At 40.6% G+C, this 20,676-nt stretch overlaps 1 protein-coding gene across 14 annotated transcripts; it reads left to right on the forward strand.

Moving 5' to 3' along the window:
* Positions 1-44: 44 nt before the first annotated feature.
* On the forward strand, positions 45-20,282 carry FAM149B1 (family with sequence similarity 149 member B1). 14 transcript variants are annotated; one of them, XR_015950177.1, is made up of 16 exons: positions 45-186; positions 3,066-3,161; positions 4,680-4,812; positions 6,568-6,710; positions 7,350-7,469; positions 8,478-8,648; positions 10,030-10,217; positions 10,591-10,724; positions 11,235-11,288; positions 12,632-12,744; positions 13,440-13,664; positions 15,961-16,078; positions 16,559-16,684; positions 17,682-17,763; positions 17,944-18,008; positions 19,284-20,282. XR_015950177.1 is itself a non-coding variant. In XM_088670260.1 (16 exons), exons 1-16 carry the CDS (start codon positions 137-139, stop codon positions 19,352-19,354), a joined length of 1,995 nt encoding a protein of 664 aa, XP_088526386.1. In that variant the 5' UTR covers positions 45-136; the 3' UTR covers positions 19,355-20,282. The 14 variants fall into 14 exon arrangements, 13 of the variants coding, with proteins under 13 accessions (XP_088526386.1, XP_060130869.1, XP_088526379.1 ...); XM_088670260.1 differs by having other exon boundaries at positions 16,559-16,689; positions 17,836-18,001; XM_060274886.2 differs by having other exon boundaries at positions 17,867-18,008.
* The last annotated feature ends 394 nt before the right edge of the window (positions 20,283-20,676 follow it).

Raw genomic sequence — 20,676 nt, forward strand, 5'->3', positions numbered from 1 at the left:
CACAGAGCGAGGGCTTCCGCTCGCCTAGAGCGGACCGGAAGGGCAGGCGGGGCGGGGCGTCGCCATGGCGGCCGAGGGCCGAGGCGGCCAGCCGGCAGCGCCGACAGGGACCGGGATGCAGCGCTGAGGCTGGAGGATGATCTCGCGATACACACGGAAGCCGGTGGCCCCCGACGCCCAGGGGATGTGAGTGGCCTTTTCTTGCTGGCGTCGCAACCCTGAGGCGCCTTCCGTCTGGGCGGCGGACCCTTCCGACTCCCCGACAGCGACCCTGCCGCCGCGGCCTGCTGGGGCGTCCCGGAGGAGACGGAGGCCGAGGGAGGGGGCGGGTCCGGGCTGTATCTTTCCGGAGTGCCTCGGGGGAAAGCAGGCTCCCCTGACGGGATGCTCTCGCGCCCACCAAAACAGACCCCCTCCACGTGGAAAACCGCCTTGCTGGAGAGAAAAGTCCCAGCCTAACCTTCATCCTGACGCCTGTTTTCTAGGCTTAAAGCAGGCATAGGCAATCTCGGCCCTCCAGATGTTTTGGGAGTACAACTCCCAACACCCCTAGCTAACAGGATCAGTGGTCAGGGATGAAGGGAATTGTAGTTCATAAACATCTGGAGGGCCGAGTTTGCGTGTGCCTGGCTTAGACTGTTGTTTTTTCATTGGTGGAGGAACAATCCGTCATACTAACTCACAGGAGTTGATTTACCACCTCCCTGAAAACGAAGGCTGAGATAACAGCAACATCAATAAAATCTTGCCACTGCTACCACCTAGGGCAGAGCTTCCCAAACTTTCTGCTTTGGAGACAGGCATCATTTCACAACACAGTAATTCAGCTTTACAGTGGTACCTTGGTTCTCAAAACTAAATCCGTTCCAGAATTCCGTTCCAAAACCAAGGCACGCTTTCCCATACAGTAGAAAGTAATGCAAAATGGATCAATCCGTTTCAGGCTTTTAAAACCAACCCCTAAAACAGCAATTTAACATGAATTTTACTATCTAACGAGACCATTGATCCATAAAATGAAAGCAATAAACAATGTATTGCAGTCACACAATCAATCAGTAGCTGAACTGGGTTCCACACAGTCACAAAAACGAAACAAAAAAGGCACAAAAACACAAAATAAATAGCAAAAACAGACGGACCTCAGCGTAACACTCAAATCATCAGCCCAAAACAGAAGTGTGGCACTCAAAACGGAGTACGTTCAGCTTCCAAAAAAAGTTCGCAGATCAGAACACTTCCGGGTTTGCAGTGTTTGTGTTCCAAGTTGTTTGAGTACCAAGGCATTTGAGACCCAAGGTACCGCTGTACTACCGTAGCAAACTGGGGGTTGAACTAATCCCTTATAAAGGCTTGACACGCCTACACACTGCGGCCGACACACTTAACGTGCTGTGACGCACAGTTTGGAAAGCTCTTGACCTACTGGTATGAGTTTGTTAGCATTCGACTGTCTCTCAGGAAACAATGGAAGAGTGTGCCTTTGGGGGTGAAGTCAAACCATTGGAAGGTTGCAGCGCCTGCTGTGGCTGTAGAAACTGATAGGGGAGAGACATGTTTTGTTGTAGCTGGGTAAGATGAAGGCGTCTGGTTCTGTCTTAGATGCACCATGGCGTTTCTTCTCTCTGCACTCCTCCCAGTGGTCATTTCTCCTCTGGTCACTACTATAGATGCAGAGAGGTTTCCTGGGATGTTCATGGAATAAATCAGACGCTGTGGGGAACAGGGGAACCAACAATTCTTGGAAAAGGCAGAGAGTTCAGAGGCTTTGTGGAGTTAGGCATGCCTAAGCCTGCTGGTTTCAGCGGGCCTAGGCAGACCTAATTCTGCATACAGTTGTGGCGAATCTCAGCCCTTTCAGGACTATTGTAGCCCATGACTGGCCAACCTGGTGCCCTTTAGTTGTTGGTGGACTCTGATTTTCATATGACACATAAAAAAAAGAAAGAATGTATTTGTGATTGTTTAAGCAGAATTTAAATAGGAAACCTCATTCCATTTAAAAAGAAGGCTTTGAACAATGCCTGTGCTGAGTATGGATGAAGGGTGTGTGTTTTAAGGGAAGTGTTTGTGAAAAATTTCTTGGTAAGCGGTGGGAAGGAAATGTGTTGCAGTGTGCACTTGTTTCATGAATAACATAATGGTGTTATAGTACATAATGGTATGGAAACATCAGTATAGAATCAAGGAATGTGACTGGAACAGCTGCAATACATACTAAAAATTAAGTCAGTGCAAAAAATGTGCATTACCTATCTCCAGGGTCCAGTTTTTTTAGCCTTTGCTCTTTACGTATATTACTTTTGTTTTCATAGCTTGGTGAATGCATAACATTATTAAGATCCTAACTTTTGTCTGGAAATAGGGAACATTGCAAAGGATTGCACACTTCTGTTCCTTTCCTCTCTTGCACTCAATATTTCCCTCTCCCATGATTCAGTATAACACCTGCTAGTACTATATGTGACTGGTTCAAATGACAGTTTGCAAATGTTGCCAAGCATGGTTGCAAAGTATGGTAAAGAGCACATTATTGTAGGCTAAAGCTACAATCCTATTTCTACTGACCTGGACATAAGTCCAATTGAACACAATGGAGCTAAAATCTGAGTAGAAATGTATAGGATTGAGCTGCAGTTTTCTGAATGCACATTTGATCCTACCCATACTCAAGTTCAATTTGAGTATTTGCACGTGGGGGCTGAGACTGAACTAGATTAGCCACTATGTTGCCAACTATGCATTCTGAGCTGGCGCTGACCTATTTGTAGACCCTCATTGTAAAAGTAAATTGGAATACAGTACTGTACATAATTGTAGACCAACTCATGTGCTAGAGAACCAATCAATGTCATACGAAAACCTTTTGAGTGTGACAGGCTTCTGGTGTGACAGGCTTGAATGTATATTTTAAAAACTTAATATATTTATGTTAATAAGAAACAGTTCCCAACAATTTTAATGCTGATTGCTTGTTGGTAAGAAGACATTAAAGTCACTGTTAGAGACTGGAATTTATTTCCGCTAATCACATTTTTACTTTTATTCCCCCAACTTTTTTTTAGCCGAGGACTTACAAAAAGTTCTTTAGAACATCATCCCCTGCCAGACTCACTGGATGACAGTTATCCATCTACTGAAAGTCAGGAAGACATTTCAAGGTATTCAGATAGTATAAATATTTGTTGGGGGGGGGGTTGTTGACTGCTTTCATTTCTCATTCCTATGGCTATTTCCCCTTCCACGTTTAGTAGGTCTGGGACACTTGTTAAACATGCAATCAAATAGTGACTGTTGTTTGGTTATGGTGAGGTGTTAATCCTATGAAGCCAGTAATGCCCTTTTGGAAAGGCATAACCTAATGCTTTAATTTGCATCATGGTGTCATCAGATACAAAAGGCTCTAAGAGATAGTCTTTTTCCTTTTTTTAATTACAAACTTTATTGAAAATAAATAAAGTCATTCTTTTTTCCAGTGTTCTAGAATGGGGACATGGTAATACACGGAAACCCCATTTAAGAAGAGGCACCTATTTTCTTGCAATAGAAACATAGCTGCTTTTAAAAACAACTCTTTCTTTTCTGATTGATATACATGTTTCATTTTTAGTTGTATAATTGCAATTTGGGGCTCCAGTATAACAAACAACAACAACTGTTCTTAAGTATTGTTCACATACATTTATGTTTAAATAATATTGTTAGAAACAATATACTGTAATGTGATTTCATTGTTACCAATCTATATTTCATTATGTTTATATAATATTGTTAGTTACAGTATAATTTGATTTCATTGTTACTAAACTTCATTTGGTGATAGTTACAGGTAGGTAGCCGTGTTGGTCTGGTGTAGTCGAAACAAAATAATTTCTTCCCCCCAGTAGCACCTTAGAGACCAACTAAGTTTGTCATTGGCATGAGCTTTCAGATACACTGAAACAGAAGTCACCAGATCCCCACATATAGTGAGGGGAGAGGCACCACTCAAAAGGGTGGTGGGAAACCAGACTGTTTATGACCACATTTGGTCTTGCAGGAAGAACTTGCGACCGTTTACGACTGCAAATTGGTCCCACAGGAAAAGCAATGGGTGAGATGGCTAAAGATAGCTTTATCATGTATAATGAGATAAGAATCCAGTGTCTTTGTTTAGACCAGGTCTAAACAGTCATAAATTCTTCCTGCAAGACCAAATGTGGTCATAAACAGTCCGGTTTCCCACCATCCTTTTGAGTGGTGCCCCCCCCCCACCCTCTCACTATATGTGGGGATCTGGTGACTTCTGTTCCAGTGTATCTGAAGAAGTGTCATGCACACGAAAGCTCATGCCAATGACAAACTTGGTTGGTCTCTAAGGTGCTACTGGAAGAATTTAAAAAATTTTTTTTATTTTGTTTCATTTGGTGATGTAACTTTAGCTTCCTTCTTCAGTCCAATAGTAATAAATGAATGCTGTACATATTTTATCATTAGCGGAACTTCATATGTGTGTCTATTTTATGGTACCTTTAATGTGTATCCACAGAATTACATTATTTGAAAGATACCTTCCCCACTAGAATCTAAACTGTTCCACATATTCTTCCTATTCACTTTGGAATGCTTAACTCATATGATTTTTCTTATATTGAGATTCCCTTTCTCTCTTCTCTCTCCACTCCCCCTGTATATTTTAGTGAGTCTGAAAGTACAAAAGATTCAAACTACCAATCTGTCACTTCAGTAGACGATGGAAACTCATGGTCAGCTAGTCAGAGCTTCACAGGCACCTCTACAGAAGACAGCTCAGTCTTTTCTTGGGGCTATGATGTGAGTAGATTATAATCCTTCAGTTAAAATGAGAATAATCCTTTGAAAAATATTATTGATAAGTTTAGGTCTCTGTCCTTCACATAATTTCACACACTGGTCCTAACAAATACACTTGTAAGTCAGTAGACATAAGTCAGCTTTGACATATTTCAGTTACACTCATGCACATGATTTTTTTGCAGCGAATGCAATAGAGTTGTGTGTATTCATTCTTGGAAGTTAGTACAGAATTCAGCATCCTTAAGAACAGTCTTTATCTTAAAAATATTTGCAGGTTTCAGAGTCCAATAACTTTAGAAGAGTTTCTGATAAATATTATTAGTGTAGTTCCTCTTCAGAAATCAGTAACTCTGTTTTGGATAATTTAACAAACTAGATCCTTCAAAAATTAGAATTGCAGTCTGGTGCATTGTTTCATATACTTAAATCATCTTATTACCTGGATTGTACCTGGGGCTCAATAACTCCATCTCTTATCTGATCCTTCCCCATTCCTCCTCCTTCTGCTCTTCATCTTTGATAGTTTTGTTATTGTATTGCCGATTAAAATGTAAAAAGTTTCCTGCAAATCAGTCAGTAAAACTTTCATGGCTTAGGACAATACTCAGGTCTGATATATTACTGCTTTAAATAGTCCTTGGAAACAAATGACATTCAAATTTAAGCCATCCTGATAAGATTCTAAAAGACTTGGATCCCATCCTATAGCAATGTACAGTGGTCCCTTGACTTATGAAGTACTCGACTTACGAAATTTCGAGTTACGAATGGAAAAAAATGGCTGCACGCTTACGTTTTTTACGACATCCGAAAGGAAAACCGTTGTGATTTAGATGGGGTTTTCTCAACTTACAAATTTTAGATGCGGTTTACTCGACTTGCGAAATTTTCCGTTTCCAATGCATTCCTATGGGAAACCGCTTTTTTTGACTTACAAACTTTTCGACCTACGGATGTGCATTCGGAACGGATTAAATTCGTAAGTCGAGGGACCACTGTACTTGGTGTAGCCCCATTCCTTTTTGGCCTTGAGCTACATTTTGAGTTGTAGTTACAGGTAGGTAGCTTTGTTGCTCTGCCGTAGTCAAAAATAAATAAAAAAAAATCCTTCCAGTAGCACCTTAGAGACCAACTAAGATATGAGCTTTTGTGTGCATGCACACACACTGGTATGTGTATGCACACGAAAGCTCATACCAATGACAAACTTAGTTGGACTCTAAGGTGCTGCTGGAAGGATTTTTTTTATTTTTATTGAGTTGTATTAGCAATTCTGCATTCAGCTTACTCATTTATTCTTTCCTAGTGGGCCCTGCAACAAAGAGTGCTCCTATTCAGTGTGTCAGCCTGTCAGTCATAACCTCCGAATATATTTCTTTAAGTATTTATTTTAAATAATAAATGGATAAATACTCCATTGTTTGCTTTCCTTTAAAACAAAACAAAACAAAAAAACCCTCTCAGCACACAGTCAGTATTCTCTGGCCACTGAGCTTTCTTCATTGACCTGGTTCTAAAGCCTTGTGTATCTCCCTGAGGACCCCTTAGCCCTTCAGGTGTGCTACCTGGAGGAGATGTAGTGAAAAATGAATTATAAATCCCCCCCCATCTCGTCTCATGTGGGTGTGTGCCACAAGGTTAATTTTATATTTGCTTTATGAAGAAATTGTAAAAAAATATAGCTAGTCCACATAATCCCAAAAAAATGTAATTCTGTTTTCCTTTTTCATTTCTGCTCCATTTTTTGTCCAGGAATTTGATAAAGCTGCCACGCGGCAAGTACAGCAGATATTCAGATATATTGATGAGCTCCTGTATGAACAAAAAACAAGCATGTATGTTGAAGGCCTAGAGGAGGAGTGCCAACAATGGATGTCAAGCTTTCCCCATCTCAGGTATTTTCATGATGTGTTAGTGGTGTATTTCACAGGACTAGAAAATAGCACAAAGCTGTACTTTTCAGCTGCTTCACAACTGCTGTAGCTAACATTAATAGAGGTTCAATTTTTGTTTTGAATGTGCCGCCCTCTCTGCTCTTGTTCCTGAGTGAATCATTATGTACCAACACAGTGGCTGATTGATTCCGCCGTTTCTTTCCAAATCTCTTCTTTGATGCTGAATGACTCAACTGTAAGAAGTGCTTCTGTTGGAACATACTAACATAGTGTTGCAGGAGATGATAATTTTATCTTGATGTTGCAAAGGAAGTGCTCTTCAAGAGTAGTTGTTGCTTACACCGTCCTTCCCTCACAAGTAAATTCCCTCCTTGAGTTGTAGGTTTTGTATACCTGCTGAATGCTTTAGGTCATGCATAGGCAAACTTGGCCCTCCAGATGTTTTGGGAACTCCCATCTTCCGTGACCACTGGTCCTGTTAGCTAGGGATGATGGGAATTGTAGTCCCAAAACAGCTGGAGGGCCAAGTTTGCCTATGCTTGCTTTAGGTCTTATTTTGTGGATTAGGCATACTTTTCCAGTTTCTCCAAATCCATTTGTAATTTATTTATTTTTTTGTAATTCTCTCTTTAATATCAGGATTGTAGGGAAACAAGTAGTGATTCCCACAGACGAAGGTTACGGGTGGTACTCTAGTTCAACTTGCAACACCTTAGGTTCATCAGATATGACCCCAACACTAGAGAAATATCCGAGTGAGTAAGTATCAATGATCTCTAATTCTGCGGAAGTGTTCCATTATCAATGAATGATTGGCAGAGCAAACCTACTGGGGCAAGCTCTCCACCCCACATTTTGCATCAAGGAGGCCTCGGTGGGTGGACCTCATGGAGCTGCTGTGGAGAGGGAAACCCGCCAAATCCTATCTCCCTTTGAATGCTTTCCCCTCGCCCCGCCCCTGCAGGACCATGGGATTGCACTTTAGGACTGCAATCTTATATACACTTAACCTTATATCCTTTACACTTATATACATACATGGGATTGCACCATGAGTTGCTCTCAGATGAAGTATAAAATGACTTTAAAAAAAATAGCATAACTGTAACCACCTTATTTTCATTGGAAGAAGAAACTGGTCTTCTTTGTAACTATTTTGTTTATGAAATATATTTGCCGTTCAGAAAAAACCATGACATATAACAGTCGTAATTTCAAAGGGGTGAAAAACTTGATAGTAAGGATAGCTCATATGGCAATGGTAGGATGGTAGTTCCCATGTCAGAAGGTGATCATGTACCAAGTATAATAAAGGAATTAAATGAATGTCTAAACAATCTTAGCATTCTACTGCTGGTTGTACTAGCTCCTACAATGTCAGACGGCTCATAAGCTAATTTCTCCACAACTACTTTCTGGAATATTTAAGAAAACTGTTTCTGAGATTATTTCTTTACTCTTAGTGCTTAAAAAGAAGAGAGAGGGTATAATTGCATTCAGGATAATTAGGTCTGTTTTGGGGGTTTGTTGTCTAAAATGAAATAAGTCAACTCAAAAGCCTAACATCATCATCATCACCATTATTATTATTATTATTATTAAAACTGAATAATATTTTCCAGCTTTCATTTTATGGTTGGGATTTGATATCTGTCCATTGCTGTTGGGAGAGCTTAAGAGCCTCTATGGGTGAGCGGGAAAATCTGCCCATGTCACCAATACCATTGAGATATAAAAGTAATCCTTATTTACTGCCATTTTTTTCAGGTTTAGTATTTTGGGCAAAAAGGTTCCTCTTTCTGTTACTCCTATATGTAAAGAAGACAACATTTCCAAACCACCTGAATTGTTTTTATTGGAGAGTGAAGCAGGAGACGGTGGTGTGATTGTCTCTGAAGGTGTAATGGAGGAATATTTAGCATTCGATCGCAGAGATGTGTAGGTATTGAATATTTGTTTAACCTAGTCTGCACTGATATTTTCTACTAGTGACTTGGAATTAATTGCTAAAATGTAATTTGTTCCTAACAGTAGAAAATAATAAATCACACAGTGATTTTGTTGTGGTTGTTGTTCTTCCACTGAAGTGCTCATAATAGTTTTGTAAATCCTCATCGGTGGTGCCACGCTATAGATTTGGTGATTTTCTCACTAAATAGCTGTTGAGTTTAAAATTGCAGCTTTATTCCTCCCCAGCAACACGATGTTGTTCTTAATGCTGATTATAATGCAGTGCGTATAGTATTAGGTTGTTGCAACTAAGTTGCTGAATGGCAGAGGACACAATGGAAACTTGTGAGCCAAAATACCTGACCTCAAGCTGCACATTTTATTTATGTCTCATTTGAATAAAATGTCTATTAACATGGTAGATCCAATGCCATTTTACTAGTATAACTAGTGGGAATGTACTGCTTGCTATTTATCATTCATAAAGTTCCAAAAAAAGAAGTGCAGAGAGTTTTTCAGCTACTGGACTGACCGGGAATATGATCAGCATTTAGTGAATGCTGCCTTCTTGTTTAGTTATTCACCTTTACTGTAGTATTTCCTTCTAGCTGTCTTGATCATTTTTCTTTGGGATGGAGGTAGGGAGTCTTAATTCTGTGATCCACTCATGGCCACGGAGTACTGTGCCAAATCCTGGCTAGTCATTGAATCCCTCAAAGTTTTGAATTGCTCAACAGGAACCCATTGTGACGGGGAGTATATCTTAACCAGGGGAAACCACAGACTCAGGATTATCGTTGAAACAAATCTCTTGGTTTATTAGTGGACAAAGCTTAATGGTATTATTACATGGTAATACGAAAGCTTACAGAATTTATAGAAAACACATAAGGTGGAATATTTTAAAATCAGGCAACTTGTGCATAATTTAAAGCAACTTAATACAATTGGATATCATGTACAAAAATTATTATTGGTTTAATAATTAAACTATTGAAATGAATGAGCATGACTAAGTTAAGACCATTAACTTCAGTGGGTCTTCTCTGAGTAAAACTTTGTTGACTATTAAGGGCAGGAGTCACCTAACCATCTCTGTCAGCAGAATCCCTGTGCAAGGACTTTCGCAACAGGGTTTCCTCTCCCCACCTCTTAGGGGCATTGGGAAAGCCCTCCAGAGCAGTGGCGGGGGAGGGGGGATCATTCCATCTGGTAAGCTGCAGGGATTGCTCAGAAGGAACAATTAGAAGAGTTCAGCATTGAATTCCACCCATCAGCTCTAAATTTGTCAGGTAGGCACAAAGTCACTTCTGGCTTTGATTATATAAAATTAAAACAGAACTGTAACATTATCTTGCTTCATTCAAAGGGAAGAAGAGTTGCATGATTGGAAAATGGGTCTTTCACCTGACAGACGGAAATTAGGTTTCCCTCCTATTTCGCCATCCTACTGCATGAGAGATGCTGTCCTTTCCTATGTGTTTGATGATGTCTGGAGTGAAGTCTTGGGTCATATGGAGCAATTAATCTGTAGACACTGGGAAGGCTCAGTCTCAGGTAAGTTTCAAGGCTAAAATGCAGTGGATATCATTCTCCAAAGTTTTCCCCGCCCCCTTCAAAATGCAGTGTTAAATACTTAGCAGACTACACCCCCCCCCCCCGAAATATGCCTTATGCCTAGAAACAGTTTCAGTCTAGTGAGTCATAGTTTAAGACTCTTGCGGTTTGCATTGGGAAGTCTTATCCTGTGTGGCCAGATACTTTGGTCCACTGACATGCATGGAACTCCATGTATTCTAGCTCTTTTAAATGTTTCTGATTAAAATCAAGAGTATGAAACCCATTTATCTACTTTTCAGGTAGATAAAAGCTTTATAAGAATCCAAAGTGAACAGTGCATACTGATTTATGTTTGTCCTGTTTCTGGTAGACGATGAGAAGAATGTCATAACTGTTGAAACAAACCGGACAGATTCAGGAAGCCCTTTTATGCAGTTTGAGCCTTTGCCACTGTTATTACCTCGAATGCCACAAACTAAGATGCCCTCCATCCCTTCAAATCCGGTAAGTTTAAGAAGACACGTGAGGTTGAGATGGTGTCTAGGCAAGGAGATTTATCATGTTAACTTGCCTGAAAATTAGACATTGCAATGGCTTGACTATATCTGTCCTTGCAAAACTTTCATTTTATTACATACTGTCACAACTCTTAAAATTCTATCCACCTTATTTTGAAAACATTTTCCTTCTTTGCGCTTTGATGAAATAAGAGGTATACAGAGTTAGAGAACTGGTATGGGAGATAGCAACTCAATCATTACCCAGCTTAGTGGGCAACAGAGAGCACTGTTATTTTGCTGCTTTGATGTATAAAGCATCTCTGTTAATTACCTTTGTTTTTTAAAAATGTGTACTAGTTCTTGCTCTGCATACTCTCCATAATAGAGATAAGTACCCAAGGTTTAACTAGTGTTTGATCTGTTTTAACTCGGTTTCTTTCCTTTTTTATTTCCCCCCTTTCACTTCCCTGTATAATCCTCTGTCTTCCTCATGTATACCTTATTGTATGCATAGTACTCAAAACACCGATGTGGCCGCAAAAGTAAAAAGAAGAGGAAAACACTGGAAGTATGTATGATGCATGGGGTATAGCTCTTTTCTTTCCCCTGTCAGTGTAATATGGCAGGTGGATGATGATGGTGATGATTTTGCATTTTCCCAGATGATGCAGAACTATTTTGAGTCAAAATTCATTACCACAGAAGTATTGTACATGAATTTCAGCAAAACCTACTTCCAAATTAGACAGCTTTGGGTCACGCTGTTTCTTGGATTCCCGTTGTTATTAAGGAGGCAATGGGACATATGATGCAGTGTCCAGGGAAGGGAGAACCTCATTCACTAGTGTGTTTATTAAGCAATTTAGATTAGTCATGCATTATTCCATCTTAGCAAGTTTAGGCTGATCCTGAATAAATTCAGTAACAAACGTCAATGAGATTTGTGCTTACATTTTTTTTTTAGGATTATAGATTAGGCACCCCAGTACTAAGCAGGACTTTTCCTAGTCCCCCTTTTGCCCTTTCTAAAACCTACTCCTAAAGGCCAGCTAACTCTAGAGTGGTATTATATTGCATTGGAAGTTATAGCTAGGGAAAGCTGCAGCGGACTATGACAGACATCGTATCTTTTCAGTACAGAGAAGCTGCTGTAACCAGATATTATACTTCTGGTGAGAAAATGCATACAAGGCTGGCAGAGGGAAGATGTCCTTTCTCCTAACCTGATAAGAGAGGTGGTTGTGAAACACAGTTGTAAGCCCAGCTGACTTACTGATGCTCGTTTGATTTCTCTGCCATTGGGTCAGCATGTGGCTACCAATATGTGCAGCAGGGACCGGTTCAGCAGTTGAGAACAGCAAGTGCCCCCTCTCCCTGTTTCCTAAGATTTACCTCAAGATAATGCATGTTTTGTCAACAATGAGAATTTCAGCAGCCGTACACGTGTAGCTGGTAACAAGGTCCACTGAAATCAATCTATCATGCAGTCATGCAAATGTACGAGGACTGAATAGTTAGTTGGTAGCATATACACAAAGTAGAAATCTAACCATGTTGTCATATGTTTGCTTATGCGTGTGACCTAAACATTTGTTCTCTGCTGAAAGTATTTCGTCCAGATTAATTTATGCTAAGCTTAAATAATTTATTTGCCTTGGTTACCTTGGTTATGAAGACATGTTATATAATAAACAGTGCGTAATTTAAAAAGATATAAGAACTGCTTATAAGACCATTCATGCCTTGTTACGTGTTACTTATGAACAACTTGAGGGTATGCACTGCTTTTCTTGAGTCCATGACATTTACTCTTTTCCAATCCTTTTTTCCGTAAGAGCCAAGATTGGAAATTAACAAATGCATATCTTTCATTTAATGCTGAGGGCAAATTTAATTTCTTGTAACCTGCAGGCAAATCCCTCACAAGGAACGAGTGGTGGTCCACAACGTAATTTGAATGGTTTGATGGTTATTCAAGGGATCCCCTTACACCAAAGGAACTTGCCTCTGATGGATAAAATATTGTAAGAGTAGCCATCTTTTGTTTGTTCTGTATGAAAGCTGCCCTGCGAGTTAGGGATATAAGGAAACAGTTGTGTTGGGATTCAAGTTTTGCTAAGTTTAAATTGACTTTTAAACACCTTCCTCCTGCTCTATGCATACACAGCTGTGGAGGAGCCATTGAATGCTTCTACTCTAGTCCATTTTGGCTTGTCTAAAACTGAGCTAGACTAAAGGACAAACTAGCTCAGGTCAAAACCCCCACATAGAAATCAATTACACCTCTCAACATGCAGAAGATGTAAAATTCATACTTAATATGCTAGTGGATTTGCTCAGTCTAGTGGCTCCTGCACCACAATAGGTGCTGACCTATTTCATTGAAATGCAAATGCAAAGGGTAATAATTCTAGGATGGAATCTGTTTTCCTTTCACATTTAAAAAAAACCCATTTTATACTGCTCCTTTCTTCTGTCATGGAGCCAAAGGTGGTGGATTTGTGGTTCACACACCCAGGCATGAACTGAACCTGCTTAGCTTTGGCCTCATGTGCCTTCAGACCATCCTACCGGGATACACATGGGCTTTATAGAGCAGAGTAGCTGTGCGGTAGCTGCCTTTGTAGTGGCATTGTGCCTCGTTAAATGATGCTGATGGTGCGAAATCAGTTTATGAATATTTCATTTTGCTCCTGTGCTTTCCCCCACTTGGTGCCAGAGACATGGATGACAGATTGCTTATGAGGCCAGGCTCCACTTCTATCCTGTCAACCAGAGCTCGGCCAAATCGCCCACTTGAGCTCAGTACATCTTCTCTGTCCTATTCTGCACAGTCTGCTAGAAGACGCAACCCTCCACCACGTACTCTGCACCCCATCAACACGAGCCATTCTCGCTCGGGAACACCGAGACCCATGGAGGATGTCATCAGGGGAACACGGCTGTAGGTTGATACGTACTTCTGGCTTAATCTCTGCCTTTTGAAATGTTCAGCGTGACAGGATCAGATCTTATGGAAGGCGAGGGTGGGGTGCAGACTTTCTCCAGCAATAGAGTACAGTGGTACCTTGGTTCTTGTACTTAATCCATTCCGGGAGTCCGTTCGACTCCTGAAACCGTTCAGAAACCAAGGCAGGGTTTCCGATTGTCTGCAGGAGCTTCCTGCACTCAATTGGAAGCCTCCTGTTGGACATTCGGCTTCTGAAAACGTCCAAAAACCAGAACATTTACTTCTGGGTTTGCGGAGTTCGGGAGCCGATTTGTTCGACAACTAAGCCGTTCGTGAACCAAGGTACCACTGTACTACATAAAATGTGGCTGCTTATTATAGCCTTCTGAAAGATAATGCCCATTATATCTTTAGTGCTGGGCAACACAATTCCCCTTCCCTTCCAGTTCTTCACATCTGTGCTATTTTATGATCTTTAAAATAAGGACAAGAAGGGTAACTCTATTGAGTGGATCCTCTACCACTTTACATAAGCCTTTAAAATTTATTCTTTTTTAAAAACACAAAGGTTTGTGGAGGCTTTGTGTTCCTCTTCTCCAATACAGGGGGCATGGTGCATTTTCCAAAAGCCGTGGAGGGTACTTTATTTATTAAATTTATATATCCCACCCTTCCTCCCAAAGGAGCCCGGGAACAGCACTTCCACCTCCAGAGCGAGTTTATCCTGCATGCATTGCATGCGGATAGCCACACTCTGCCATTAATGCTGAATGAGGACTAGCACTATTCTACCATTAAGAACAGAATCTGTGCAATAGTTTCAGTTCTTTGTAAACACATATTTGATTCTCTCTGCAACCCTTCTGTTCTTCTTGTTTACTTGGAAGTTTAGAGTTTTGTCTCTTTGGAATATTTCCCCCCACCCCCTTTTATGGTAGCAGATAAGTTTAGAGTCGCATCATGCTCCCTTGGCTGTTGGCTTTTAGTCTTTGCTTCATTGTATTCTTTGATTTTGTGAAGCTGCTTTATTTGTTCATTGCTCAAAGAACATTGTTACAGAGTGGCTCATAAATATAATGAACAAATATTACAGAAGCTCTGCCACAGAGGGGTGCTTGCTGGGCAGTGAGAAGGCCAAGTTATAGCTAGAACAAGGATTTCCTTTGAGTCCAATATAAAATTGAGAGGCAGTATAGTAGTGCTGAAAGAGATTGGCTACTTGAGCTTGGACCAGTCGCAGCTACTCTGTATTTTCCATTCTACAGCCCCAGGTAGAGAGCCCTGCAGTATTCATCCCTCAAGGTAACCAAGGTATAGACCTAGAAGAAGTAAATGTGACCACAGTTGAAACTTGGACACAAGACGGATTGGTCCCAAAGTGTGCACCACCTACTACACAATCAATGGACAGGTGCTGACAACTAAAGAAGTTGATGTAGAATCTGCAAAAAAGCTTCCCTTTGCCCTCAAGCATCTGTCTTACTTGAGTTGAGTTTAACACAACTTGTCTCATCCATTTCAGCCATATACCAAGATGTATATTATGTCAGACACTTAGCTTCACTGTGTGACGATATCTGCTTCAAATGCTAGTAATAGCTTGCCTTGTTCCATTGGTATGTTTCTTGTATTTCAGCTCACACATATCATTCTCTTCTCTGGTGATTGAATAATGGATGACATGCGAGTATTTTGCCTCAATCCATTCCTGAAGTCTAGGCCTTTGACAAGACTTATTAGACTATTATTGCAGACACATGTTAAGCTTGAGGCAAATCCATCAGATAGTAGGTCACGTTGGTCATTGATTTTTAGAGGTAAAAGAGAAGCAGAGTTTTGAAAGGACTTAACAAGGAAGGCATTTCATAGATCTGAAAGCAGTCCTGAAGTTGTGTTGCTGTTCATTGCGGTGAAATAATTTAAATAAATCAGCTTTGAAGGGTGTCAGGTTACCTGTGGAAGACAGTTATTTTCTTCCTTTAACCTTAAACTAGGAAAAGTGTTGAAGCTTGAAATAGCTACAATGTCTTCCTCACTGGTGATGGTTCAGTATTGGAGACAAATGTCTACAAAATGTATGCCAATTCCTCCATTTCTCATCTCTGCTGGACTTTCTCCCACGTGGAGCTCACCATTTAGGCCAGAATTTCATCAACTCCCCACACTGAAACCCAGTATTTTTCATCAACTTGCATGGAGACTTTGTTTTGTTATTTAACTTGAATTCACATCAGTCTTGTAATTTCCAGTGCAAATGTCTTTTTTAGTAATTGCCATTGGTCTTTTCCAGGTCCACTGCAAATGAACAACTGTCATCACCTTCCCCAATGCCACTGAGCAGAAATAACCTCCTTCCTCCAATTAGTACAGTAGATATAGTAGATCATTTGGGATCTCAAAAGCAAATGGTAAGCCACCTCTTCTGTTGAAATAATTCTGGTCTTAGAATGACAGGGGATTCTTCAAGCCTCACATCGTGGTCCTTACCGTAAGATAGCAAGAATCGGGTTTTGTTTTGTTTGAATGGATGTTTATGATTTACAAGAGACTATTATAAAATTAATGGTTGTGCATTTTAAAACTAAAACCCACACCCACCCTCAAAGCAAATATTAATACCTAAGTAGTTATATCTAATTTCTGGGTTGTGAGTGATCTGTTTTTACTTCTTGAGACTATCGACCTTGAAGCAGAATGCTTCATGCAGTGTGTTTACCAGGAGAGTGAAAAGGTTTGTCTCCCTGTTATTCATCAGATTAATAAACGGCACCACTGTCTGCTGCTGCCTTAATGCAGAGGGTGTGATACCAGTATTTGCAAGCTTTTGCATTTCTTTTAGTGTAAATTTGTATCTAAAACCCATGGGCTTTTTTCTCTTCACCATGCAGAAATCTCGGGGGAATGCTAGCCGGGCTCGCAGTGCAATAGCAGATGAAATTAACCATCAACCAGTGCATGAGAGATTTTTATTACCTGACAGTTTCTCCAGGCCCAACACATCACATGCATTTTGGGTAAGGTGTGTTCAAATTACATTCAAACCTGGAAAGAGTAGATATTCATGTTGCCATTATCCGTGGCCATTATCAAAATCCATGGGCCTATGCTTGCAGGTTTCCCTGTTATTTTAAGCGTGGGTACAAAATCCTTCGGCACTCAATGGTAGATTTTAAGCAAATGAATTAGAATCTGCACAGGTCCCTTCTAATTGTCCCAGGTTGTGTGACTCCGACACGTATATTAATTTATATAACACCATCTGTGGACATATAACTTGACAAAGACATATGACAAGGGCTTCCCATCTAAAATAGGCAGAGGGAAACAAGAGAAAGCAAGGAATGGAAACATGGCTAGGTCGGCAGAGGTAGAAAATGGAATTGCTTCAGTTCCATGTACCTTGGCTTAGTTTCAGGACTATGGGGGAGAAGGCAAAGAGAAACTGTGTGTGTGTGTGTGTGTCTGTGTCTGTGTCTGTGTGTGACTGACTGACACTTCGCCTGAGAATAGATATGAGAGCCTTCAGAGTGGCTTTCAGATTCATAATAGTAGCTTTACACAATGATTGCTCTCTGCCTCAGTATGTGGAAGCAGCAACATACCAGGACATTACACCCTCTCTCCCCATGCTTAAGTTACTTGAGATCTCGAGTAACTTTATAGTGCAGAGAAGGAAGAGTAGATGGGGATGTGGAAGTTGTACAGCCTGTTCCCAATAATGCCCTGGAGTGCTGCTCGGCTTTGGGGTAGGGAAGAAACAGAGCTACAGGAGAACCAGACATGGGAGAAGGATTGTGCGCTTTGAGTATTTTGATTTTGCAATAGCCTGATCCAAAACATGGTACCTCTAGTGGCGCAATGGGTCAGTGCGTCTGGTTGTTGGTGGTTCGAGCCCACCCAGGACTGGCTGGGGGCAGGATTCCTGCATTGTAGGGGGTTGGACTACTGGATCCTCAGGCTCCCTTCCAACTCTATGATTCGTTAACACTTTTTTTTTTTTTTTGCATTTAGCCAGACTCACAGTATCGTCGCTCTTGCACTGTTATTGATTATGCTAATCAACCACGAAATAGTAAAGGATCTGCTGGCACAGGTATGTGCAAAGTGGAGCATGTATTGCTTAAAATGGCTTTGGTACACCAAGCATATTAATAATATGCCACAGTTTAAGATTGAAATCTCGTATTACGTTACAGATGCTATAAATGTTGGAGTGATGGGAGTCAGTTTAGGGATATCCAGCTCTTCCTATATTAATTCCTTCCACCACCAGGCTCTTGGTAATTTTCTGAATGAGGACGAGGAGGACAAAGAAGACCAACCTCCGCTGGGTAAGAAGTAAGAGGAACCGATGCCCTATATTTGGTTGCAAATCATAAAATACATCACATTCTCTTTGATGTTGTTGGCCATTTTGTCAAACATGTAATTTTGAACCTGGAATAGTGTATTTAGGTTATATTCCTGTCGTTTCTACTGTTGAGCATACAAAGCAGGGTTCCAGCTGTGTTTATTCTTTCAGTCTAACCGAGTACCCATGGCACACGCCCTCATACATGACAGCCACAGAAGTCTTCCAAGTTCACACTTCTTCAGCCCTGCAAATATGAATTCCACATTCCAAATGTGTATTAATAGACAGTGCCTTTTAGTTTGATAGCGGTAGCTTCGAGTTAAGACTGAAATTGATATAGGGCGGCCTTGTCTTTTCAAATACTTGTATGGAAAGAAGATGAAGCTTCTTCGATCACACCCAGTGTGAAGGAGCTGTGCTTGCTGTTTTAAAGACACAGAAGTCTTGCTCTGTATTTTAATCCAGCAGTATGAACCAAATTTAGGACAGAGCATTGTTAATTTCCTTTTCCAATTGAGGTCTAGTACCTCCATTGCAGGAGCAGGGGGGTTGCTGTTCTCATGGTGACTTTATGCCTTTTGGATAATGTTTTGATTATGTGGGATGGACTGATGATGTGGCTATTCCCTGTGCCAGGCTCTCCATACTGCTGAAGGATGTAATTACTGTCAATGGTCCCTCTCATCACAATGTTGTAAAAAGGAAGCCACATGAGAACTCCTGAAAAGCAACTATACCTTTGTATAAAGTGGGCCTGAGAGTAAACTCAAATGGCACAGTCTTTTCACATGCCTAGGGCATCTTAGAATGCATCCCAGTCAAAATTTGTTTGGAAATGTATGTGTCATTGAGGACCCCATATAGATTATGATATACACTGGCACGAGAGGATCACACCGCAAGAGCATGTGCTGTTCTGAATCATCAACAGGTTTATTGTGGCATGAACACTTGTAGGCATAATTTTAGGTTGTATCCAGTGATGTGCCAGCATGGTGCCACTTGTACAGTGGGACTTACATTTCCTCTCCTTCCCCGGCATGCCCCCCCCCAAATCTCCCCAGGAGGGTCTCCCAACCCTCTGGAACTGATTTTGATTGTGCATGGGGAGCTGGAGGGGACAGAAGAGGAAGTTCTGTTCTGCACATGAAGTCCCATGCACTAGCAGAGCTGCAGTGCTGGATACAGCCCTTTACTGCATGCATGATGTTTGCTTTGAGTACAGTTGCTTTCACAGCTTTTATCTGGTTTTTGCTCAGTAGGTCTTCAGTTACATGGCTCTGTGAGAACTCACAGCCGAGGTGGATCGAGAAGCAGACAGGGACTATAATGTTGTGGCAATAAACCATCCATTTCCAAGATGTGGGAATGACTATAGAAGCTTTTACAATCAGTATTCAACTGTAGCAATATCAAACCTGTTTACAGAAGAGGTCTTAAAACTTTCTTTACAAAACGTCTTATTTTTGTATTGACTTAAAACAAATGCCAAAGACTACAAGGTTCTATCTTATTTTTGTTCCTGTAAATCAGCTATGGTATTCTGTTGGGTACTGAAAGCATGTGTTCAGGAAATCTGCTAACCTCTAGTATTGTTAATACAATCTATTGCAAAGAATTGGATTCCTCTAGCAGTGATAATGTTGTAACACCAATTGACTAGCCAGTTATTGGCACTTGATGGCAATATATTTAGTAAAATTAAACAAGTGTGCTTGGGCACACTTTCAGTATTTTGTCTTAACTGTATAAAATGTTCTGAGTGCCAGTTGTTTGCATACTTAGAAAAAGCTGCATGTGATGATGTCTGAAAGGTGGCCAAGATTAAAACTTGGGAGTGCAACAATTTTGTGTATTACCAACTATACTTTCAGTACTTACTTTCCCTTGTTTTAAATGAAGCAATATGTTTGGTACACACATAATGTACAGCAGAACGATTCAGTTTTAATGTTCTCTCATTGGGGAGAGAACATTTTGTTAACATGGAAATATTTAGAAAAAGCATTGCCTACATTGAATGTTGCATTTAATGTCTGCTGTAATTTTAATGTAACATAAAAAAATAGTTCTAGGTCTTACTAGACAAAGTAAGTGCCAGATGACAATTGTATGAAGTTATGTAAATTAAAGATAGCTTTGCATTATATTCTAGATACCATGTAAAAGTTGTAAAAAAAAAAACTGGTGGGAACAGATTCTTATTAAATTGTAATATGGAATAACTTTTATATACAAATAAAAAATATTTTCTAAAATGCATTTGAATTGTTATTAAATCCCAATGGGTAGATCTTGGCTTTAAGAATGGTGCAGTCAAGAGTAACTGACCCAAGCAAGCTTCATGGCACAGCAGGGATTTTAACCTGGATCTTCCCAGCATTAGTCCAATTCTATCATTATAGCTTCTGGCTCTGACAAGTTTGTATGGTCATATAGGCATGAGTGGCACACTGTTGGCAAGACATTTCATACCCTTAGCACACACTGTTTTTTCACTCACTGCATCAATATTGTCCTCTTGTTTTTTAAAGTCTGGGAGATATTCTCCACCATTCAGGCTTCCCGTCCTGCACAGTTAGAAGGCAGGACCAGCTTGATAATTTGCTTCTACTCTTGGACGGACTCCCAGGCCACGCACCCCAGCAACTG

The sequence above is a fragment of the Zootoca vivipara genome, chromosome 5, assembly GCF_965207765.1.
Source record: "Zootoca vivipara chromosome 5, rZooViv2.hap1.1, whole genome shotgun sequence".
Taxonomy (NCBI): domain Eukaryota; kingdom Metazoa; phylum Chordata; class Lepidosauria; order Squamata; family Lacertidae; genus Zootoca; species Zootoca vivipara.

Bases quoted from the DNA above. Each gene is read 5' to 3' on its own strand.
- FAM149B1 (XM_088670260.1), top strand. From the start codon at position 137: ATGATCTCGCGATACACACGGAAGCCGGTGGCCCCCGACGCCCAGGGG. The intron at 10,218-10,590 runs GTAAGTTTCAAG...TGTTTCTGGTAG, and splicing joins CTGGGAAGGCTCAGTCTCAG to ACGATGAGAAGAATGTCATA. The intron at 10,725-11,234 runs GTAAGTTTAAGA...TTGTATGCATAG, and splicing joins CCTCCATCCCTTCAAATCCG to TACTCAAAACACCGATGTGG.